This window comes from Coregonus clupeaformis, chromosome 12, assembly GCF_020615455.1.
Source record: "Coregonus clupeaformis isolate EN_2021a chromosome 12, ASM2061545v1, whole genome shotgun sequence".
In the NCBI taxonomy this organism is placed as follows: Eukaryota; Metazoa; Chordata; class Actinopteri; order Salmoniformes; family Salmonidae; genus Coregonus; species Coregonus clupeaformis.
This window is the reverse complement of record NC_059203.1, coordinates 38373156-38398436: the sequence shown is the minus strand read 5'-3', so window position 1 is coordinate 38398436 and position 25281 is coordinate 38373156. Positions and strand designations below refer to the sequence as shown.

Here is a 25281-nt window from a genome sequence, read left to right as displayed (position 1 = left end):
TTGACAGTAAACTATTGTAGATGCGACTGCTAACTAAATAAAACATTTTAGCTGGCTAGCTAATCATCTTAGCTAAATGTGGGGCAAACAATTCAGTTATTTACCGTTAATTTGAGGGATTGGGGTGAAATAAATCGAGTTACATAGTGATACTTTACGATATACTGTATTGACAATATCGCAATATTTTAGCGCTAGTTGGCTGTACCTGCACCAAAACACCATTATTGTTCCTTCATAGCTTGTTCTCAATCTTTTCACATTGGGAGCCAATTAGTTTTCAGCACTTTTATTTCCATGACTGATCAAAACTCGTTCTCATGGCTTTCTGATCCCTCTGCAACAGACATATGGTGCGCAATAAAATCACAGTATCGAATCGCAATACGTATAGAATCATGAGACTCGCAATGCTGATGCATATATCTTATCGTGAGGTTCCTGGCAATTCCCAGCCCAAGTTCATTTGCCACAACAAATCTCTTCGCTAGCAAACGCTAATATTTTGGTAAGTGATGCAAATAGTGAACTATGTAGGGCCAGGATGTAAAATATATGTAGCTGCAGCAATTTCTCTTATCTGATATGGTAAGTAATGGGGCTTAATTTATAGCTCCCTAAGAGTTTGACGAACGGGTCCGTGAACGCGATTCCAGATATATTTACCTCTGAATAAACTGCCTTTATTACACCATATCCACATCCAGTAAACTTGTGATTATCAACACTAACCTCATCGTTGTGGCGGCGGACAGCTAGCCTGTATCCCTCGTCATCCAGTTGAGTGAGTGGCAATGTCTTTTTTCGTTCGTACCAATTTTTGGAAAATCCTCGGGTGTAGGACTTTCCGCCTTTAGTAGAAACCTGTTGAATTATTAAATTTGGTCTGGGAGGTCCTAATTGTTTCGTTGCCAATTTATCTTCATTTGTTCGCCGACAAAAAGGAACTTCTTTCAAAGACACAATCGAGTTGGACTGAAGCCTAGCCATTTTGATAGTAGTAGTGAATTGATTGAGGCTGCTACCTGGTCTTTTCTTAGTTACGTTCATTCGTGGTTACGTTATGTATGACGAAAGCGCGTAAGTGCAAGCCCACAGACACCCATAGAGAATGTATTGAAAGCTTTGAAATGTGAAACAAATAGATTTTACATGACAGGCTATGAGAGACTTCTGGGCGATTTTCAACCTGACTGAAATCGCCCAAAAAACGGGCGGGGCCATTTGAAGCACGACTTTAGCCTGATTTGACATTTAGTGGCTGTCAGATCAGACGTGAACACTGATAACTGCTGTTGCCGTGATATAATTTTTTATAAATTTATACTTTTTTTAAATTATTTTTTATTTTTTTATTTTTTTATAATTGATTAGAAAAAAAATCCCTTCCTTTTCCCGTTTGGCAGTGCGTCGCCCATATCGCCCTATTGAACAAGCCGTCCCTGATATGTGCACTTAACTCTGGGATGAGCTCTTTAGTAGTGATTGTGCGGTGAGCCTATGTGTGCACTTGCTAGTGCACGTGTGGGGTGGATATATTTGCACAAGATGCCGAAACATTGGATGATGTTGAGTAATTTGCAGTTCTAGCGCCAGTTTAGCCTCAGGGACAGTGCTAGCAGCAGCCAAATCTACCACCTCCACACCCGCAGAGTTATGCTCAAACCCAGACTACCCCCACAGCCTAGCCGTGTGATCCAAACCCACACACATCAGCAATTTACTTAAAACTCAGCCCAAGTCTTCTCCCACATACAGAGTTTTAGGACAGACATACTCCCAGCACTGCACATACACTCAGCTCTAGCCTGTTTAGAAGACTGAAACAAGTCACAGTGAAATTCACAGAGGGAGTGGAGGCAGTTTTGACTAAGCATTTGCACTGTTGTAAAGTCAAAGGTTGAAGAGGGTAATCAATCATCGTCACCCATTGGTATAAATGTTTTATGATGTGTGTACAATAGTAAGATCATTCAATGTTACACAGGAGAATAAAAAAATCTGTCAAACCAAACGAGGACACTTGAGCATAATAGCTAAGACTGTTGCGTCCACAGTGCAGTGCAGTGTGTATGTAGCCTACCTGGTCGACGTCACATTGCCACAGTCTGCAGAGCAAGCGAGCAGTAGTCTTACTTCCTCGATCAACGGAATCACAGAACGAGAAACGGGAAGGAAGACAAGAAAAAATCAGTCACGAAACAATCAATAATCCGTACGTTTGCAAGACGAGGTAAGTCAACGGGAAAATACTTTCGGTCATTTTACCAATTGAGAAAGACGCATATACATTTGTAACTTATGTGTTGTTACGTTTTGCAATGTACCTTAATACTTTTTTTGGGTTGATTATTTAAATAGCCTTTATTGAAGAAAACATTAGGCTACATACAGTGCAGTGGAAACTTTACGAAAACATGCGCGAATACTAGGAGGTTAGTATTTTAGTAACCCCCGAAAATGAAGAAAACGTGCCAACAGTAATGTTATCTGTTGATTGTGGCGTGCACTGAAATCCGCTACATTCCGGGTAAAACATTGTACAGTACAGTTTCATGTGCAAGGGACGAATGAATTCTTCAAGAGAAAGTTGGCATTGTCGAATAATGGGGGAAACCGTGGTTGGTTTTCATACTTTTTACTAATTCGTGTATTTCTCAACACCATTAGGCTATATCTTTACAATACTATTTTCAATATTAGGAGAAAGACCAAGGTCTTGGGTTGAAATGGGGAACATTTGTATCCTCATATCTTATTCCAACATAGCGTTATAAGCCATTAAACACACCACTTGTGACAACCAGCCCCATCCAGGGTTGGTTGTCACACAGTATGGGCAAATATTTTTTATATCTAACCCAAGATAGACCACAGCCTGTCCTTTCCAATGGAAGCAAATGAATCAATGTGGGCAGAACAAGTAAGGAGGTGGGCAGAGACAAGCACGAGCTAGCGAGATGATTTTGGCACTTTCGTATCATGTATTTGCAAACTTCGCTTAGGGAACACCTAGTTTGTGAAGTGCAAGTGTGCACTCCTAAATAACAATACAAAATAAAATAAACTTTGGTAAAGATCTACACAACTTAGTCCACTCTGTTCGTAACAGATTTTAGTTTTGGAAACAGAAAACTGTATTGATATCAAATGTTTCATCGATGAGAAAATGTGCAAAATGTCAAAATCCATCTTCTCCCACTGCCGGCCACTGGGCTTCCTCTTATCACCATATTTGGTGGTGAGTGGAAACGCTAACCGGATGCTTCAGATTTATACATCCGGTGAAACATCTGGCTCATTGTTGTGGGATGGGGTTGGTTGGTGGGCGGCAGGTAGCCTAGCGGTTAGAGCTTTGGGCCAGCAATCAAAAGGTCGCTGGTTCAAATACCCGAGCCAACAAGGTGAAAAATCTGTTGAAGTACCCTTGAGCAAGGCAGTTAACCCTAATTTGCTCTATACTACTATGGCGGACACTGTAAAATAACACATTTCACTGCACCTATCCGGTGTATTTGACAATAAAACAAACAAACAAACAAAACATTGGGGGTGCAGTGAAAATGTATTCAACTTAGTTTAATATTTGCTTTGACATTGTAGTTCTTACTCCACTCAAAATCGTCATATCAACGCTTAATAAAACAAACAGTAACCATCGGATATTTGGATGAAAATGAAATATTTTGATAAAATGAAAAAGGTAAAGCTGTTTTTGTTGAAACAAGGAACACTTTTTCAAACAGGAACATGTGTGCATGTTTACGTGTGTGTGTTAATGGCGTGTGTGTGTGTGTATGTTGCTGACTCTCAGTCGGAGTCACATGACTCACAGTTTTGACAAGCAGGTCCGGACTGGACCAAATCTGAACCAATCATAGACGTCTGTGTTTCACAAGTTTGGACAGCACAGTATACAGTAGAGCATAGCAGAGTACAGTACAGTAAAGTAAATAAAAGTAGAATGTATTCAGTACAGTAAAGAAAAGTAGAGTATAGTTCAGTACAGTAGAGCACAGTAGGATACAGTACAGTAAAGTAGAGTATAGTTCAGTACAGCACAGTAGGGTAAAGTACAGTATAATGTACTGTATTGTGTCCTACTGTACTCGACTGTACTGTAGTGTACTCTAATTTACTAAATTAAACTAAACTGTACTGTGCTCTACTGTACTGGACTGTACTGTACTGAATTAAACTGTACTTCACTGTACTGTGCTGTCTAAACTTGTGAAACAGATGTATTTTCAACGTCCGGAAAATATGCATTCTAGGCATCTTTTCAACGTAATTTAGCATACGAATGTTTACTTTCACTCATGAAAAATTATAATATTCCTCTCACCTCAATGTTTTGTGATCCTGACCTGAATTGACAACATGGATGACCTCTCCTATAGAGGACACACATGTTTATCTTGAAATTATTACACAGTAATAATAAGCAGTGACAACCAATCCATGAGACAACCAACCGTGGTCTCCCCTACTTCACATTATTCTCAAATGTAAATGCCTGGGTCTTATTGTGAGCAGACTGTCAACACATTTAATTATATAAAGCCAGACCTTACTCAATTATGAGACAACGAGAGAAACCATTATTTTCCATTTGTAAGACCTTGCTTTCAAAGCACTCTGGGGTTTCTCAAGATCATGACATTCCGTGGGTTCATTGTGACATGCATGATGCAAGGCATTGCCATTGATGGAGAAACACTTATCCACACTGTTCAGTTTATTTCCCAATTACTTGACATGTCATGACCAGTTTTGCATGTTTGTTGTTCACTTTACTGTCAAACTTTTGTATGCAACTTTGCCCGCTAAGAGAAGCCCCTTTTTAAGTTGCATTGCATTTCAGAGTCACCACTGACTGTGTCTTATCATAATGCCAACTGGATTATGTGAACCACATCCACATCTGACAAACAGCACACAGATGAAGCAAGAACAAGACATGATTTCTGCACACCCACCCGTTAACCAACTTCAACTGATCTGATGATGATGTTGTGTTTGTTTGTGTGTGTGTGTGTGTGTGTGTATGTACAGGTACATGGAGTAAAGTGACCATTTAACTTCCTATTCCATTGTGTCCCACTATAAATACTGGACTGCGCATTGTGTTGCATCCTCCATCACAGGGTGGTCAGCTTTATCCATACACTACCAGGGTTCTTTCTGGATTAAAAAGGGGTTTAGGTGGTGGGCTTGACAAGTGCCGTGGCAATGGGCGCAGCCAGCGGACTGAATTTTAGGGAACATTTTAGAGGCCCCCATCTTGGTGTTTTCTGTTGTAATTGTAGCATTTTTAAGCCAATTTGTTTGTATTTGCACGGCTTAACGATCAGAAGATCATAGCTGCATTTTACATTTACATTTTAGTCATTTAGCAGACGCTCTTATCCAGAGCGACTTACAGTTAGTGAGTGCATACATTTTCATACTGGCCCCCCGTGGGAAACGAACCCACAACCCTGGCGTTGCAAGCGCCATGCTCTAACAACTGAGCTACAGGGGACTTACAGCTACACTGCAACATTGTTCAGCTCACTAGCTGCATGGCTTTGGCTGTGACTACACTGGATCTGTTATGTCATAGAGTAACAGCTGAATAATGGTCACTTTGAATGGCCCATTAGAGGTTAAGTCTGTGTTAGAAAGCTTGTAGTCATTACCGCTCTCTCTCTGTTCATCCCTCTCTCCCTTCATCTCCCTCTCTCTGTTAGATCATAAGTATTTGTTCTCTTCGTTGGTTTGTTAACAGACTTCAACCCTACATTTTACTATTGATAGTACAGTACACTACTGGCCCTAATCTCTCATGGACAGACTACGTAAACATAAATGGTAGTGTAGATCTGTCATGATACAACGGGATGCGTGCGATAACGAGCAGCATTAGTTCCGGTGGGTTTTTCGTCACTGGTTATTTGGACAAATCACGATTTCACAGGTGTTAGCATCTTTCAAATTTCAGGAGGGGACATTTGGCCCATAGACTTTACGTAACTTGCAAGAGAGTGGAGCTCTTCGTTCCGGTTCCGATCCTCGTTCTAACTCTTCTCGTAAAACGTATGGACCCAGAACTCAATCGAGCATCTGACCAATTACGCAATACTTTAGTTCTGGGTTAATCGAGATTATACTGGCCCAGGTACTTGAGTTATGAGGGAGGAGATTAGAGTCCAGCTCCTCTATAGTCTACTACAGGTCATGTCTCCTGCAGGGTCAACTAGAAGCCGTGAAACTGGGACAATGAGGAACGCTTCACCAGGTCACATTTAGAAATAAATGACTGACAGCCATAGACAGTAGGGGCTTGATGGACTGCTGTCTCACTAGTGTGTGTCAGGAAGGTTGTATGTGCTTCTTTAAGTTTACACTTGTGTGTCGCTCTCTCTCTGCTATAAGAAGAGTTGTTGGTGTGTGTGTGCTTATGTGTGTATGTGCTTGAATGTCTACTTGCATGAGTCTACCATTGTTGCGCTGTTTGATCTATGCAGGGTGATTATGCAATGATGCTTCACTTCCCTGTCCAGATCTGTATTCTCTACATCAAAGTTAGGACATTCACACACACACACACACACACACACACACACACTATTAGTGTTCGGTTTAAGACCCAGGTGATTTGATAGCATGTGTGATGTATCATGTGTTATGTTTATTTAGCTCAGTTTCTTTGAGCGTTCTAATAGAATCATCTACAGCCTTGTAAACACAACTGGCTACCAATAACAACTGACTAGTAACTAACACACTTTCCCAGTCTGAGATGGTCATTTATTACAGTAATGTTTTTATTGCTTTGGTACTATTTTCACCAGTATTTGGTGAATTTTCAAAACTCTTAGTACAAAACTCTGGTAACACTTGTACCGTAGTCTTACATTCAAAACTTTTCATTGTTCATTCATTTTGTTGGTAGACATCTTTCACCACACAACCATTGATCCAAAATATAAGTTTACTGGGAAATATAATGAATACATTGGTTTAATCACCAAAACACAACATAAAGATAATTTTAACAAATCAAATCAAATTTTATTTGTCACATACACGTGTTTAGCAGATGTTATAGCGGGTGTAGCGAAATGCTTGTGCTTCTAGCTCCGACAGTGCAGTAATATCTAACAAGTAATATAGCGGGGTGAACAGGCAGTGGCTCGGGTGGTTGATGTCCTTAATGATCTTTTTGGCCTTCCTGTGACATCGGGTTACATATGTGTCTTGAAGGGCGGGTAGTTTGCCCCCGGTAATGCGTTCGGCAGTCCGCACCACCCTCTGGAGAGCCCTGCGGTTGCGGGCGGTGCAGTTGCCGTACCAGGCGGTGATACAGCCCGACAGGATGCTCTCAATTGTGCATCTGTAAAAGTTTGGGTTTTAGGTGCCAAGCTGAATTTCTTCAGCCTCCTGAGGTTGAAGAGGCTCTGTTGTGCCTTCTTCACCATTTACATTTACATCATTTAGCAGACGCTCTTATCCAGAGCGACTTACAAATTGGTGCATTCAACTTATGATAGCCAGTGGGACAACCACCTTTTTTTTTATGGGGGGTGGGGGAAGAAGGATTACTTTATACTATTCCAGGTATTCCTTAAAGAGGTAGGGCTTCAAGTGTCTCCGGATGGTGGTCAGTGACTCCGCTATCCTGGTGTCGTGGGGGAGCTTGTTCCACCATTGGGGTGCCAGAGCAGCGAATAGCTTTGACTGGGCTGAGCGGAACTGTGCTTCCGTAGAGGTAGGGGAGCTAGAAGGCCAGAGGTGGATGAACGTAGTGCCCTCGTTTGGGTGTAGGGTCTGATCAGAGCCTGAAGGTAAGGAGGTGCCGTTCCCCTCACAGCTCCGTAGGCAAGCACCATGGTCTTGTAGTAGATGCGAGCCTCAACTGGAAGCCAGTGCAGTGTGCGGAGGAGCGGGGTGACATGAGAGAACTTGGGAAGGTTGAACACCAGACGGGCTGCAGCGTTCTGGATAGGTTTAAGGGGTTTAATGGCACAGGCAGGGAGCCCAGCCAACAGTGAGTAGCAGTAATCCAGACGGGAGATGACAAGTGCCTGGATTAGGACCCGTGCCGCTTTCTGTGTAAGGTAGGGTCGTACTCTGCGAATGTTGTAGAGCATGAACCTGCAGGATCGGGTCACCGCTTTGATGTTAGCGGAGAATGACAGGGTATTGTCCAGGGTCACGCCAAGGTTCTTTGCACTTTGGGAAGAGGACACAATGGAGTTGTCAACCATGATGGCGAGATCATGGAGCGGCCAGTCCTTCCCCGGGAGGAAGAGCAGCTCCGTCTTGCCGAGGTTCAGCTTGAGGTGGTGATCCATGTCTGCCAGACATGCAGAGATGCGATTCGCCACCTGGTTATCAGAAAATTGTGTGTCGTCTGCGTAGCAATGATAGGAGAGACCATGTGAGCATATGACAGAGCCAAGTGACTTGGTGTATAGAGAGAATAGGAGAGGGCCTAGAACTGAGCCCTGGGGGACACCAGTGGTGAGAGCACGTGGTGCGGAGACAGATTCTCGCCACGCCACCTGGTAGGAGCGACCTGTCAGGTAGGACACAATCCAAGAGTGAGCAGCGCCGTAGATGCCCAACTCATAGAGGGTGGAGAGGAGGATCTGATGGTTCACAGTATCAAAGGCAGCGGATAGGTCTAGAAGGATAAGAGCAGAGGAGAGAGAGTTAGCTTTAGCAGTGCGGAGAGCCTACGTGACACAGAGAAGAGCAGTCTCAGTTGAATGACCAGTCTTGAAACCTGACTGGTTTGGATCAAGAAGGTCATTCTGAGAGAGATAGCAGGAGAGTTGGCTAGAGACGGCACGCTCAAGAGTTTTGGAGAAAAAAGAAAGAAGGGATACTGGTCTGCAGTTGTTGACATCGGAGGGATCGAGTGTAGGTTTTTTGAGGAGGGGTGCAACTCTCGCTCTCTTGAAGACTGAAGGGACATGGCCAGCGGTCAAGGATGAGTTGATGAGCGAGGTGAGGTAAGGGAGAAGTTCTCCGGAAATGGTCTGGAAAAGAGAGGAGGGGATAGGGTCAAGCTGGCAGGTTGTTGGGTGGCCGGCCGTCACAAGTCTCAAGATTTCATCTGGAGAGAGAGGGGAGAAAGAAGTCAAAGCATAGGGTAGGGCAGTGTGAGCAGGACCAGCGGTGTCATTTGACTTCATGAATGAGGATCGGATGTCGTCAACCTTCTTTTCAAAATGGTTGACGAAGTCATCCACAGAGAGGGATGAGGGAGGGGGAGGAGGAGGGGGATTCGGCAGGGAGGAGAAGGTGACAAAGAGCTTCCTAGGGTTAGAGGGAGCTTGAAATGTAGAGTGGTAGAAAGTGGCTTTAGCAGCGGAAACAGAGGAAGAGAATGTAGAGAGGAGGGAGTGAAAAGATGACAGGGAGTCTAGTTTTCCTCCATTTCCGCTCGGCTGCCCGGAGCCCTCTTCTGTGAGCTCGCAATGAGTCGTCAAGCCACGGAGCAGGAGGGGAGGACCGAGCCGGCCGGGAGGATAGAGGACATAGAGTCAAAAGATGCAGAAAGGGAGGAGAGGAGGGTTGAGGAGGCAGAATCAGGAGATCGGAGGGAGAAGGATTTAGGGAAGAGATGATAGGATGGAAGAGGAGAGAGTAGTGGGAGAGAGAGAGCGAAGGTTGCGACGGCACATTACCATCGGAGTAGGGGCAGAGTGAGTAGTGTTGGAGGAGAGCGAGAGAGAAAAGGATACAAAGTAGTGGTCGGAGACTTGGAGGGGAGTTGCAGTGAGATTAGTAGAAGAACAGCATCTAGTAAAGATGAGGTCAAGCGTATTGCCTGCCTTGTGAGTAGGGGGGGACGGTGAGAGGGTGAGGTCAAAAGAGGAAAGGAGTGGAAAGAAGGAGGCAGAGAGAAATGAGTCAAAGGCAGATGTAGGGAGGTTAAAGTCACCCAGAACTGTGAGGAGTGAGCCATCCTCAGGAAAGGAACTTATCAAGGCGTCAAGCTCATTGATGAACTCTCCAATGGAACCTGGAGGGCGATAAATGACAAGGATGTTAAGCTTGAATGGGCTAGTGACTGTGACAGCATGGAATTCAAATGAGGAGATAGTCAGATGGGTCAGGGAAAAAGAGAGAATGTCCACTTGGGAGAGATGAGGATTCCTGTGCCACTGCCGCGCTGACCAGATGCTCTCGGGGTATGCGAGAACACATGGTCAGAGGAGGAAAGAGCAGTAGGAGTTTTTCTGTTTTCTGTGGTAATCCATGTTTTCGTCAGCGCCAAGAAGTCGAGGGACTGGAGGGTAGCATAGGCTGAGATGAACTCTGCCTTGTTGGCCGCAGAACGGCAGTTCCAGAGGCTGCCGGAGACCTGGAACTCCACGTGGGTCGTGCGCGCAGGGACCACCAGATTAGAGTGGCAGCAGCCACGCGGTGTGAAGCGTTTGTATGGCCTATGCAGAGAGGAGAGAACAGGGATAGACAGACACATAGTTGACAGGCTACAGAACTACACACTGTCTGCGTGGGTGGACCATTTCAGTTTGTTGGTGATGTGTACGCCAAGGAACTTGAAGCTTTCCACCTTCTCCACTGCGGTCCTGTCGATGTGGATGGGGGGTGCACCCTCTGCTGTTTCCTGAAGTCCACAATCATCTCCTTTGTTTTGTTGACGTTGCGTGAGAGGTTATTTTCCTGGCACCACACTCCCAGAGCCCTCACCTCCTCCCTGTAGGCGGTCTCGTCATTGTTGGTAATCAAGCCTACTACTGTTGTGTCATCTGCAAACTTGATGATTGAGTTGGAGGCGTGCTTGGCCACGCAGTCATGGGTGAACAGGGAGTACAGGAGGGGGCTGAGCACGCACCCTTGTGGGGCCCCAGTGTTGAGGATCAGTGAAGTGGAGATGTTGTTTCCTACCTTCACCACCTGAGGGTGGCCCGTCAGGAAGTCCAGGACCCAGTTGCACAGGGCGGGGTTCAGACCCAGGGCCTCGAGCTTAATGATGAGCTTGGAGGGTACTATGGTGTTGAATGCTGAGCTATAGTCAATGAACAGCATTCTTACATAGGTATTCCTCTTGTTCAGATGGGATAGGGCAGTGTGATGGCAATTGCATCGTCTTTGGATCTATTGGGGCGGTAAGCAAATTGAAGTGGGTCTAGGGTGACAGGTAAGGTAGAGGTGATATGATCCTTGACTAGTCTCTCAAAGCACTTCATGATGACAGAGGTGAGTGCTACAGGGCGATAGTCATTTAGTTCAGTTACCTTTGCTTTCTGGTGTACAGGAACAATGGTGGCCATCTTGAAGCATGTGGGGACAGCAGACTGGGAAAGGGAGAGATTGAATATGTCCATAAACACACTAGCCAGCAGGTCTGCGCATGCTCTGAGGACGCGGCTAGGGATGCCATCTGGGCCGGCAGCCTTGCGGGGGTTATGCTTAAATGTCTTAATCACGTCGGCCACGGAGAAGGAGAGGCCACAGTCCTTGGTAGTGGGCCTCGTCAGTGGCACTGTGTTATCCTCAAAGCGGGCGAAGAAGGTGTTTAGCTTGTCTGGAAGCGAGACGTCGCTGGTTTTCCTTTTGTAGTCCATGATTGTCTGTAGACCCTGCCACATACGTCTTTTGTCTGAGCCGTTGAATTGCGACTCAACTTTGTCTCTATACTGATGTTTTGCCAGTTGAATTGCCTTGAGTGGGTAGCTACACTGTTTGTATTCTTCCATATTCCCAGTCACCTTGCCATGGTTGAATGCGGTGGTTCGCGATTTCAGATTTGCGCGAATGCTGCCATCTATCCACGGTGTCTGGTTAGGGTAGGTTTTAATAGTCACAGTGGGCACAACATCACCTATACACTTCCTGATAAACTCAGTCACCGTCTCAATGTATTCATCTAAATTATTTTCGGAAGCTACCCGGAACATATCCCAGTCCGCGTGATCAAAACAATCTTGAAGCGTGGATTCCGATTGGTCAGACCAGCTTTGAATAGTCCTTAGCACGGGTATTTCCTGTTTGAGTTTCTGCCTATAGGAAGGGAGGAGCAAAATGGAGCCGTGGTCAGATTTGCCGAAAGGAGGGCAGGGGAGGGCCTTATAACCATCCCGGAAGTTCGATTAGCAATGGTCGAGGATTTTGGCAGCTGATTACTGAGTCGATATGTTGATAGAACTTCGGCAGCCTAGTCCTCAAATTTGCTTTGTTAAAATCCCCGGCTACAATAAATGCAGCCTCAGGATATGTGGTTTCCAGTTTGCATAAAGTCCAGTGAAGTTCTTTGAGGGCCATCGTGGTATCGGCTTGAGGGGGGATATACACGGCCGTGACTATAACCAAAGAAAATTCTATTGGGAGATATTACGGTCGCCATTTGATTGTGAGATATTCTAGGTCGGGTGAACAAAAGGACTCGAGATCCTGTATGTTACTACAATTACACCATTAGTCATTAATCACGAAACACACACCTCCGCCCTTCTGCTTCCCGGAGAGATATTTATTCCTGTCTGCGCGATGAACTGAGAACCCCTCTGGCTGGACATATTTCGACAGAATATCCCAAGAGAGCCATGTTTCCGTGAAACAAAGTATGTTACAGGCCTTGATATCTCTCTGGAAAGAAATCCTTGCCCGGAGTTCGTCAACCTTGTTAACCAGATACTGAACATTAGCGAGTAGTATACTTGGAAACGGTGGGTGGTGTGCGCGCCTCCTAAGGCTAACCAGCAGGCCGCCTCGAGTGCCTATCCTCCGCCAGCGATGTTTTGGGTCAGCCGCTGGAATCAATTCAGTTGCCCTGGGGAGAGCAAACAAAGGATCTGCTTCAGGAACGTCGTATTCCTGGTCTTAATGCTGGTGAGTTACCGCCGCTCTGATATCCAATAGTTTTCCCCGGCTGTATGTAATGATACAAAACACTTTCTGAGCTAATAATGTAAAACATAATACATAAAAAAAACAAAATACTGCAAAGTTTCGTAAGAGCTCGTCTTCGTCGGCGCCAGGTACAACCAGTTAATCCAATAGCAAAAAATTTAAGACACATACAAATTGCCCTTTGAATGTAGTATGCTATAGTACTGTAAATTACAGTACATTACACTGTTTTCACATTAGGCAATACACTTGCACTACCCATTAAAATTGACTGAACATCAAATTTCCATAATTTCTATACCATGTGTGATCAAAGATATCATCCTGACTAACTTACCCTCGAAATACACCTCCGCTGTCTTCAACCAGGATCTCAGCGATCACTGCCTTATTGCCTGCGTCCGTAACGGGTCCGCGGTCAAACGACCACCCCTCATCACTGTCAAACGCTCCCTAAAACACTTTAGCGAGCAGGCCTTCCTAATTGACCTGGCCCAGGTATCCTGGATGGATATAGATCTCATTCCGTCAGTAGAGGATGCCTGGTTGTTCTTTAAAAGTAATTTCCTCTCAATCTTAAATAAACATGCCCCATTCAAAAAATACAGAACTAAGAACAGATATAGCCCCTGGTTCTCCTCAGACTTGACTGCCCTTGACCAGCACAAAAACATCCTGTGGCGTACTGCATTAGCATCAAATAGCCCCCGCGATATGCAACTTTTCAGGGAAGTTAGGAAAGCAAAGGCTAACTTTTTCAAACAGAAATTTGCATCCTGTAGCACTAACTCCAAAAAGTTTTGGGACACTGTAAAGTCCATGGAGAATAAGATCACTTCCTCCCAGCTGCCCACTGCACTGAGGCTAGGAAACACTATCACCACCGATAAATCTACAATAATCGAGAATTTCAACAAGCATTTTCCTACGGCTGGCCATGCTTTCCACCTGGCTACCACTACCCCGCCACCAACTCTGCACCCTCCGCTGCAACTTGCCCATGCCCCCCGCTTCTCCTTCACACAAATTCAGACAGCTGATGTTCTGAAAGAGCTGCAAAATCTGGACCCCTACAAATCAGCTGGGCTAGACAATCTGGACCCTTTCTTTCTAAAACTAGCTGCCGAAATTGTCGCAACCCCTATTACTAGCCTGTTCAACCTCTCTTTCGTAACGTCTGAGATCCCCAGAGATTGAAAGCTGCCGCGGTCATCCCCCTCTTCAAAGGGGGTGACACTCTAGATCCAAACTGTTACAGACCTATATCCATCCTGCCCTGCCTTTCGAAAGTATTTGAAAGCCAAGTTAACAAACAGATCACCAACCATTTCGAATCCCACCGTACCTTCTCCGCTATGCAATCCGGTTTCGAGCTGGTCATGGGTGCACTTCAGCCACGCTCAAGGTCCTAAACGATATTATAACCGCGATCGATAATAGACAGTACTGTGCAGCCGTCTTCATCGACCTGGCCAAGGCTTTCGACTCTGTCAACCACCGCATTCTTATTGGCAGACTAAATAGCCTTGGTTTCTCAAATGACTGCCTCGCCTGGTTCACCAACTACTTCTCAGATAGAGTTCAATGTGTGAAATCGGAGGGCCTGTTGTCTGGACCTATGGCAGTCTCTATGGGGGTGCCACAGGGTTCAATTCTTGGGCCGACTCTTTTCTCCGTGTTTATCAATGATGTCGCTCTTGCTGCTGGTGACTCTCAGATCCACCTCTACGCAGACGACACCATTTTGTATACATCTGGCCCTTCATTGGACACTGTGTTAACAAACCTCCAAACGAGCTTCAATGCCATACAACACTCCTTCAGTAGCCTCCAACTGCTCTTAAACACTAGTAAAACTAAATGCATGCTCTTCAATCGAACGCTGCTGGCACCCGCCCACCCGACTAGAATCACCACTCTCGACGGGTCTGACCTAGAGTATGTGGACAACTACAAATACCTAGGTGTCTGGTTAGACTGTAAACTCTCCTTCCAGACTCACATTAAGAATCTCCAATCCAAAGTTAAATCTAGAATCGGCTTCCTATTTCGCAACAAAGCCTCCTTCACTCATGCTGCCAAACATGCCCCTCGTAAAACTGACTATCCTACCGATCCTTGACTTCGGCGATGTCATATACAAAATAGCCTCCAACACTCTACTCAGCAAATTGGATGTAGTCTATCACAGTGCCATCCGTTTTGTCTCCAAAGCCCCATACACTACCCACCACTGTGACCTGTACGCTCTTGTTGGCTGGTCCTCACTACATGTTCGTCGTCAAACCCACTGGCTCCAGGCCATCTATAAATCACTGCTAGGCAAATCCCCGCCTTATTTTAGCTCATTGGTCACCATAGCAGCACCCACCCGTAGTCTGCGCTCCAGCAGGTATATCTCACTGGTCATTCCCAAAGCCAACACCTCCTTTGGCCGCCATTCCTTCCAGTTCTCTGCTGCCAATGACTGGAACAAATTGCAAAAATCTCTGAAGCTGGAGACTCTTATCTCCCTCACTAACTTTAAGCATCAGTTGTCAGAGCACCTTACCGATCACTGCACATGTACACAGCCCATCTGAAATTAGCCCACCCAACTACCTCATCCCTATATTGTTATTTATTTTGCTCTTTTGCACCCCAGTATCTCTATTTGCACATAATCTCTTGCACATCTAGCATTCCAGTGTTAATACTAATTGTAATTATTTTGCACTATGGCCTATTTATTGCCTTACCTCCATAACTTGCTACATTTGCACACACTGTATATATATTTTCTGTTGTATTTTATGACCTTATGTTTTTTTACCCCATATGTAACTCTGTGTTGTTGTTTTTATCGCACTGCTTTGCTTTATCTTGGCCAGGTCGCAGTTGTAAATGAGAACTTGTTCTCAACTGGCTTACCTGGTTAAATAAAGGTGAAATAAATAAAATAAAATAAAAAAGGTGTGATCATTGAAGAAATTAAATTAACAATGTTTAGCAGGCACTAGTTTGCATCAAGCCTGTCTTGAGCATTTGACCATAGGTTCCCATCGAAATTGCAGTGAATATCCTCATTGTTCATGCACCTGGGGAAAAACCTTTTGGCATGGCGAATCCAAGCCATGCATCATCCATGGCCTGAAGGAGGGTGGAACGCTCATGGGGATGACAGTCATACATGTTCCACTGGGGTCACATACCAAAATGTGTGGACTGTTGTCACTTTGGATTAAAGCGTCTGCTATGTAAATGGCATATATTACAGTATTACAGCACTGTATTGGCCAATGCAATTTTAGTAAAGCAGTATGAGTCCCGCCCCCCAATTGATATTGTATTACTGCACTGTAGGAACTAGAAACACAAGCATTTTGCTCCACCAGCTGTAACATCTGCTAATCTGTAGCAGACAAACCAGTTTACAGTATTGACTTTGACTTGACTTTTACCAAATGTTTAAGTGATCATCAATTAAGAGCAGTTGGATTAAGTAATAGTAAAATATATTTTAACAAAAGAGAAGAGAATCATGTCAAAAGTAATGTGAGCATTGCATTGTGAAAGGCAATTACTTTATATGAACATGTATTTACATTTTACATTTTAGTCATTTAGCAGACACTCTTATCCAGAGCGATTTACAGTTAGTGAGTGCATACATTTTCATACTGCCCCCCGTGGGAAACGAACCCACAACCCTGGCGTTGCAAGCGCCATGCTCTACCAACATTGCAGTGTGAAACATGTATCTACATTAAACACTTATTAAGTTTGGTGAAAAAGTGACTGTATGATTTTGTGTGATGTACTTAGTCAATTGAAAATGTCCTTAGAATTTTGAAACAACTGCCTTATTGATCTGTTTTGGGTTTTGTACTAAGAGTTGTGAAAATTGCACCGAAGCGATTAAAAAAACTACGAATCCCTTCCATGGTTTGACAGACCACAGACACGCAGTGTAAACAGCTCTCTGACAGAGAGTGGGATCTATTTTCGGCTGCTGTTAAGGCAGCGCTCGTGTCAAACGCGCGTTAGTTTCAATTTCGTCATGTAAAAACTGGCGCACTGGCATTTTCCAGCTCTAACGCCAGGTTCGGCAATTTACCTGTCTAACATCAGCACGCTTGCGCTCAGATGGGAGAGGTGGAAATATTTGAGGTGTGTCCTTAAAAACATGATCCAAAGTGCTAATTTCAGGGAGCGCTGATAGGGATATTTAAGACCAACCAAAAGCTGGTTTGAGCGTTAACACAGTTTTTGACAGCGGAAACTCCGACTATCCAGCCGTGACGCACACCGCCCATATGCCCATTGAACAAGAGTAGCATAATGTGCTTTTGGTGCCTGTATTTAGAAACATAAAAACCTGATGTTTTTTTCCCATTTCATTAAATTTAATTAAAAACCAAGTATAGCCTCACCTCCTCTCAATTAAGCCTTTTTTTTTTGTCTACCCAATGCAATTGTGAAGTAGTCAAGACTGTCGATAAAGGGTTTGGCTCCTGAAACCTCTTGGAAATAAATCTCATTCACCAAAGCTTTATTCAATGATCAAGTTTGAGAGGAGTAAAACAGTGAGCTGACATTCCGATTATGTTCATAAAACATAGGCCTATTTGGGAGCAGTATAACGGTGTGTGGACATTCTCCCCTTCTATTTATATTGGATCTTTGTCCAGCTACTGTGAAAAGTTTGGATGTGCGTAAAACCCTCAATAGTCTGCGTTGTTTTAATATTATATACCCATGGGGAGAAATTATGGTGCCTCTAAGTGTGACAGCCGATTTAAAACAAGTTGTTGTTTCAATTTGATTAGGATTATTCGTTCTCTTTTTAGGCCTTATCAATCATTAATTTAATCTTGCTTATTGACAACGTTTGGCATGTCCATGCTCAGCCAAAATGCAATTTACAGTAAGCCTAGCCCCTATATCAGTGCGAATTCTATGTATATATTTTCACAATAAAACCAAGCAATTACTTAACGTATTTAGCAAAGATAGGTCTACATTTTGTTATTTAGTTTCTGTAAGTCATTTAACAAACTATAACGGACTAACATTGGAATTGGAGTTGATTCCATGGCAATACATAAAAGACTGTAAATACACAACTTGAAGCAACCACATATTTCGCCATTGCGCACGCTCTGATTGGCCAGTGAGAGACCAAGCCTCGACACACCCACAACTTGTTTATTCATCAAAACCAAGTGCGCCAATAATTGTGATAGTGAAAATAGCAAAAATATTTCTGACACACCCCTGAACCAATAACAGTTGCCTGCAGTTGATTTACCATTGTGTTAGATTTGTTCAAATAGAGACAGATGTCATTGTCTGAGGTGCTGTCAGTCAGCTGTCTGTGAGTCAGAAGGGGAAGATGTACGAATGCATGTCTGCATGGGACAAAACAATAAGAAAGAAAGATAGAGAGAGATATGAAAAGGAAGGGATTATGAGCTCACAGCGACATTGGGTCCTTGAAAAGCGCTATATAAATAGAATGTATTATTGTTGTTATTATTATTATTATTAGGTTCAATTGCTACAACATATACTGTACAGAGCGAGAACTAACTGGTGGACAAGATTAGTTAACAATGGATCTAGAACATAGAAAGAGTCCCTCGACCTTGTCAACCAAGGCTATGATCTGATAGGTAATCAATATCAATCTCTGTGATTCCCTGGTAATGCACAGGCATTCACGCAGGCACACACACACAGGCACGCACACACACACACACACACACACACACACACACACACACACACACACACACACACACAGAGTTTATTATTGAGCAACACCCGAAAGCAGCACAGCTCAAAGCTTGAACACATGGACACCTCCTTTAGTACACACTGCATGACATTTCTCTGTCTGTCTCTCTTCCGCTTCTTTTCTGTTCCCTATTACTTGTTCTTTTTTTCTTTCCTTGTTTTTGCCACCATTTCCTTGTCTCCTGACTTATTGTTGATGTGTATGGGTGGTGGTGTAGAGCTGGTGAACAGAAACACTGGTATGTTGTTGAGGAACTCTCTTTAGACTTTGGACATATTGAGACTTGCTCCATCCCAGGAATGCAGGGAAATACCTTCACTCCCAGAGCTACACCCAGAGAGAATCACACACACGCACATGCACATTCTTCAATAACTGCTACTATAGTTTCACACCATACATACATTCTCACGGACAAAATGACGAAAGCAGCTGTCATTGACAGAAGTGCATAAATACCATGCCTTTCTGTGTTCCTACTGTAGCCTATGTGTGTGTTGGTTTGGATTAGGATTATCCTAATGTGAGATTGAACCGTCAGTGTCAGTTTAAGTTTAATGACACTGTGAACTACCGGTTAAAGTCAGAGTCTACATGTTACAGTATGTGAGATATGTGAGAAGGGCATTGTTTCTCAGCTCTCTGGTTTTATCATTAGTTAGTTCAGTGATGGATATCAGGCCTATTTCACAGAGAGAGTTTCTGCTTGTTTAGGTGACTCATAGAATCTCTTTCTTTCTTTCTCACACACACACCCTCTCACTCACACACACATACACACTCACAAACACACACACACACAAACACACATACACACACACACACACACACACACACACACAATCTCTTTCTGTCATATGACTCAATTATAGGACTGATATCTAATCTCTTCTCCCTTTCTCTCCCTCTTTCCTCCTTTCCCTCTACCTTATACATTTTTCTTGTCATCTTTGAGTGGATACATATCACACAGGCTTTGCTTATACTTTTACAATGATCAAACAATGAATGAAACAAATATCCATATTAGTAGCATGTGACTGATGATGCTGGGTGTGTGTGTGTGTATGTGTGTGTGTGTGCGCATGTGTGTATAGCTCTCATCACCGATGGTGAAGTTCAGATGCCGTATCTTAATTTGATAATCCTGTTGCAGGAAAAATTTCAAGTGGTGTATTCAAGGTTTAAAAAGGCTTATACATTTTGTAATTTCCACTTAAAAATGTCAGACTTGAAAAATTTATCAACCCCTACAAAAAATGTCAGTTAATTATAATCCACATAACAATTGACATTTCCTGTTGCTGCAGGATTATTTTCCTGCTGAAGCAAACTGACTCAAATTAATAACCTACATCTAACTGAATCACGGCTGTCATGTGCGTATGAACAGAAGGCTGAGTGATGGACTGTTACTACAAATGTGTTGCTGTGGTTACATTCTGCTTGGTCATGTCTTTGAACAGGTGGCCCAGTGACACGTCACCATGGCGCCCTTCTTGCGGATCACCTTCAACTCCTACGACCTGGGTGTTCTGTCCCCCCTGGCCCCTTCTGAAACCCCCTTCTGTGCCATCAAGATGAAGGAGGCCCTCACCACCGGTGAGAATCTGACTATTACTATAGTTACTAGTGTGTTATAGTAGGAATATATTAGTCCCATTGTCCCATACAGTTATATTGTAACCCTGTCATTAAATACTGTATACTGTATGTCCTATGAAAGTCATGCACGAGGACCAGTGTGGTACAGATATGCAGGTTTTTAGATTGCTAGACAAGAGTATGAAAGAAATCAATCTCTATCTAACCTCTCTTTCTAACCTCTATCTAACCACTCTCTCTCTCCTTCCCTCTCTCCCTCCTTCTCTCCAGAGCGTGGTAAGATGCTGGTTCAGAAGAAGCCCACCATGTTCCCAGCCTGGAAGGCCAGCTTCGACGCTCACATCTACGAGGGGCGTGTCCTGCAGGTGCTGCTGATGAAGACCGCCGAGGAGCCATTGGCCGAAGTCACAGTGGGCGTGTCTGTCCTTGCCGAGCGCTGCAAAAAGGCCAACGGCCGCGCTGAATTCTGGGTAAGAGGGACTGTGGCTACAGTGTGATTCTCTACTGTCCTGCATGAATTGTGTGTCTAACTTTCAGATGATTGTGTGTGTGTGTGTTCAGGTGGACCTGCAGCCCTCAGGGAAGGTGATGATGGCAGTGCAGTACTTCTTGGAGGGAGCAACTGATACAGGTGAGACTCAGGAGATGAAGCCCACCTCTCATCTTCTCATCCTCCTCTGTGCCCCTCCTATCTGGTCTGTTTTTGATGTATATTTAAAATGTCATGTTTGTCACTCTGAAGCTGTCTGTCTGTTGCCTTGGTTCTCATCTGTTCAATGCTAATTTTTGGAGTACAGACGGAGCAAGAGGTAACAGAGCAGACTGTTTGTTTGTGTGTGTGTGTCAGAATGGACAGAGAGGACTTGGAGAGATTGGGAGTAAATGTCCACTGCATTGAATCATATCTACAGAATAAGCCCCAGAGTCCCTGGTCCCCTGTTCTAAAGTCTTTATCTTTTTTTCAACCTCTACTGTGTGTACGTGCTATCTATTCCCCTCTCATTTGTCTCACTCAAGCACACATACACACACACACACATACACACACACACACAGAAACACACACACACACATTATTGCAGTCATGTATAGGTCTTGTATATGAAAACCTGTCTGTTGGGTTTTCTAAACATAGTTCTCTAACTGGCTGCTCTGTAAGGTTTTGCCTGTTTTCTCATACCAACAGTGGACCAAGCACTCCAAATGTTGTCACTACTATTCCTAACGCTACAGTAATGGTTCTTAACCATAACGCTCTGCTGTTAGCCTGACTCTCTCCCTGTCACCCATAGAGGGCAAGCCCACGAAGGAGGAGGAAGGGGGTCCCACCATAAACCGCAGACGAGGAGCCATCAAACAGGCCAAGATCCACGAGGTCAAATGTCACGAGTTCATCGCCACCTTCTTCAGACAGCCCACCTTCTGCTCCGTCTGCAGAGAGTTTGTCTGGTCAGTTATTCAATCTGTCCAGCCGTCTGTCCTCATGGCTCTTTACTCCTAGCTCTACTTTCTGTGGCTTCATGCTAACCGAAGTGATTCCGTATTTACAAGTTGTATTATCAGTTCCAATCTAATTTAAGTGGCAATGTCTTGGTCGGTCTACTTTATACTGAGAGACTGAGTGGAGCGATAAGATAAGGCAATGTCTTAGTATGGCCTCTGATCTCCTCCTATCTATCTAACTTTAGGGGTTGGTGTCTCGGGGAGCGGGTCAGAAGTCCTGCATTGTCTGGAAATAACCACACAATATCAACATTTAGCACTGTATTTGCAAAATCAGCACAGCTTCCACTACTAGTCATTTATTTTCATCCTGTAGTGTGTTCTACTAGAACAGGTTGTGTCTGTAGAGAGGGTGGAAGAGTCTCTGTGTGCTGCTGTATTAACATTAGACCTGTCATCTATATACTACATTCTCACATTGTCTCCGTTCATCCTCACTGGCCCTCCACAATCTCTCACTCCCGTACCTTTGTATTCTACAGGGGGCTCAACAAGCAAGGGTACAAGTGCAGACGTAAGTGTACAATAATGTGGACAACCTACTGCTATACAACCACATACACACAACTTCATAGATCCACATCTATAAAAACTGTAGTTATAAACACTACCTCAATGCAGAGCAGATTATACAGCCCTACCAGTGACTTCAATATCTGCCTGTATGAACAGTGCTCACCTGCCATTAATGTACTCCTTATCCCTTCTCTCCCAGAATGCAATGCAGCTATTCACAAGAAATGCATCGACAAGATCATCGGCAGGTGTACGGGCACGGCAGCCAACAGCCGGGACACTGTGGTACGTTGGGACAACTATTTAATTAATTAATTAATAAACGTATTTACTTGTCCATGTGTCAATCCAATGTGGAGTTTACTCCCTATGAGTTTTCTGTTCCATTCAAACATGAGGGAATCTCCATTCACGCTAACGTAAGGGGTGTGTTCTGAGTGAGAGAGGGGCTTATATAAGGTCCTCTCTAGACTAGAGAGAGCAGGAGAGGAGACCAAGAGAAAGTGTGCCTGTCAGGAGAAAGTGTGCCTGTCAGGAGAAAGTGTGCCTGTCAGGAGAGAGTGTGCCTGTCAGGAGAGAGAGAGAGAGAGAGAGAGAGAGAGAGAGAGAGAGAGAGAGAGAGAGAGAGAGAGAGAGAGAGAGAGAGAGAGAGAGAGAGGGGGGAGAGAGAGAGAGAGAGAGAGAGAGAGAGAGAGAGAGAGAGAGGAGGAGAGAGAGAGAGAGAGAGAGAGAGAGAGAGAGAGAGAGAGAGAGAGAGAGAGAGAGAGAGAGAGAGAGAGAGAGAGAGAGAGAGAGAGAGAGAGAGAGAGAGAGAGAGAGAGAGAGAGAGAGAGAGAGAGAGAGAGAGAGAGAGAGAGAGAGAGAGAGAGAGAGACCCCCCGGTGTCGCCCCCTCTCTAGACTAGAGAGAGCAGGAGAGGAGACCAAGAGAAAGTGTGCCTGTCAGTCTATGGAGAGAGAGAGACACTCCCTCCCAGGTGTCTCTCCCCCCGGTACTGATGGATCTGGTTGTTGATGAGTTGTGTGTGCCTCCATCACAGTTCCATAAGGAGCGCTTTAAGATTGACATGCCACACCGCTTCAAGAACCACAACTACATGAGTCCCACCTTCTGTGACCACTGTGGCAGTCTGCTGTGGGGCCTGGTGAAGCAGGGCCTGAAGTGTGAAGGTAAGGAGCTGTGTGTGTGTTGTGTCTGCATTGTCATTGTATTTAACTGGATACTGTAACTCTTCTATGCTCTCCTAGATTGTGCCATGAATGTGCATCATAAGTGTCAGGATAAAGTGGCCAACCTTTGTGGAATCAACCAGAAACTACTGGCTGAAGCACTTACTCAAGTTAGCCAGGTGAGTGAGGGAGCTGGTTGTGTGTATGTGCAAGCGTGCAGGCATGTGTGTGGAAGTGTGTTCTTGCAAGTGTGGGTGTTTGTGTGTGTTAGTGCATGTATGTATATTTGTGTGTGCGTGAATGTGTGTGTGTGTTGACAGATGTTACTGAATGTGTGTGAATGACACCTGACCCAGATCTAGCTGTATGGCTATGGGAACCTGAGCTTCTTGTCCTGGGCCCAGTTTTTAAAAAGTTCCGGATTTCGGCTATCGGATAGGATTAAATGCATAGAAAAATAATGAATAGACCGGGAGTCCCCATTAAAGTCAATGATTTGTCCGTTCCATTCATTCTATTTCTATGCATTTAATCCTATCCATCGGTGAAATCCAGATAGATAACCTTTGAAAAACTAAGCCCTGGTGTGTTTAAGTTCAGGAAGACTTGTTGAGGTGCTGAGGCTTCCAATAACACTAATGCTCCTTATCATGGCCCTGTCTAGCCAATAGCAATCAATAACTATCTTCCCCTGGACACTATGTTTAACTATCATGTTATGACTATGGTCTGACTGAATAAGCTGCTATGTCATTCTTATGTCAGCATTATGTAGGCCTTATAACAGTGTGGTCAAATGAAATGCTCAATAACCGTCAACTACAGTCTTTTACAGCACTGTCCCTGTGCCAATCATATCCCCCATACAGTGTATGCATCTTGGTTTATGGGTATCTGTCAATGGTGACAACGAAGGTGTATTTATTTGTTTCTCCCTCTCATCACCCTTCTGTATGCATATTATCTCTCCCTTTATCTCTTTTATGTCTTTCAGAAATCCTCCACTCGGCGCTTGGACCCAACCCTACCTGACCCAGATATAGGGGTCTATGAGGAAGTCAATAGGAATTCCACTAGTGGTCTGGATGTCAATGGTCAGTCTGTGTGTGTTTGATTTCATGAACATATTTGATGAGGTGTTATGTTAAATTCACTGAAATCAAGTTTGTGTGGATGCTTTGGAGTAAAATATGTTTTTATATTTATACATTATAATGATGATGATGATGATGACCATTGTGATGATGACCTTATAACCTGTGTGTGTTCCCCAGACGGCCCCCCTTATGGCAGGCTGTGGGAGGGCTCCAGCCCGCGCCCCCCATCTCGCCTCACCCACCTGACACTCATCAACGTAGACAACTTTGTCTTTCACAAGGTCCTAGGCAAGGGCAGCTTTGGCAAGGTAAGCCTGGTACAGCAGACATTCAGGATTCCAGAGCAGTAAAGGTCACCACAGTACAGTTCACATACAGGAAAGCAGTAGGGACAACAGACTTTAATATTACCACCAATATAATATTGAATCAGGCTCTCCCCTCTTCTTTTGTTTTCTCTTCTTTCCTTTATTCTGTTCTTTTTCTCTCTTCTCATGTTCTTCCCTCTACTGTCCCTCCTCTCTTCAACCCTCCCTTCTCTCCCAGGTCCTGCTGGCAGAGTTGAAAGGTCAGGGGGAGTGGTTTGCGGTGAAGGCTCTGAAGAAAGACGTAGTGCTGATGGATGATGATGTGGAGTGTACCATGGTGGAGAAGAGAGTCCTGGCCTTGGCCTGGGACAACCCCTTCCTCACACACCTCTACTCTACCTTCCAGTCCAAGGTACGGACTGTAACCCTAC

General features: G+C 44.3%; 1 protein-coding gene across 1 annotated transcript in view; it reads left to right on the top strand.

The window, feature by feature from the left end:
* Positions 1 to 2095: 2095 nt before the first annotated feature.
* LOC121577601 (protein kinase C delta type) overlaps positions 2096 to 25281 on the top strand; it is a 28558-nt gene continuing 5372 nt past the window's right edge. The window contains exons 1-12 of the mRNA XM_041891333.1: positions 2096 to 2233; positions 20119 to 20254; positions 20528 to 20727; positions 20819 to 20888; positions 21550 to 21706; positions 22243 to 22274; positions 22476 to 22561; positions 23316 to 23445; positions 23524 to 23624; positions 24440 to 24539; positions 24720 to 24850; positions 25089 to 25262. Of these exons, the coding sequence (XP_041747267.1) occupies positions 20140 to 20254; positions 20528 to 20727; positions 20819 to 20888; positions 21550 to 21706; positions 22243 to 22274; positions 22476 to 22561; positions 23316 to 23445; positions 23524 to 23624; positions 24440 to 24539; positions 24720 to 24850; positions 25089 to 25262 (1296 nt within the window). The 5' untranslated portion in view covers positions 2096 to 2233; positions 20119 to 20139. The remainder of the gene's footprint in view (positions 2234 to 20118; positions 20255 to 20527; positions 20728 to 20818; positions 20889 to 21549; positions 21707 to 22242; positions 22275 to 22475; positions 22562 to 23315; positions 23446 to 23523; positions 23625 to 24439; positions 24540 to 24719; positions 24851 to 25088; positions 25263 to 25281) is intronic.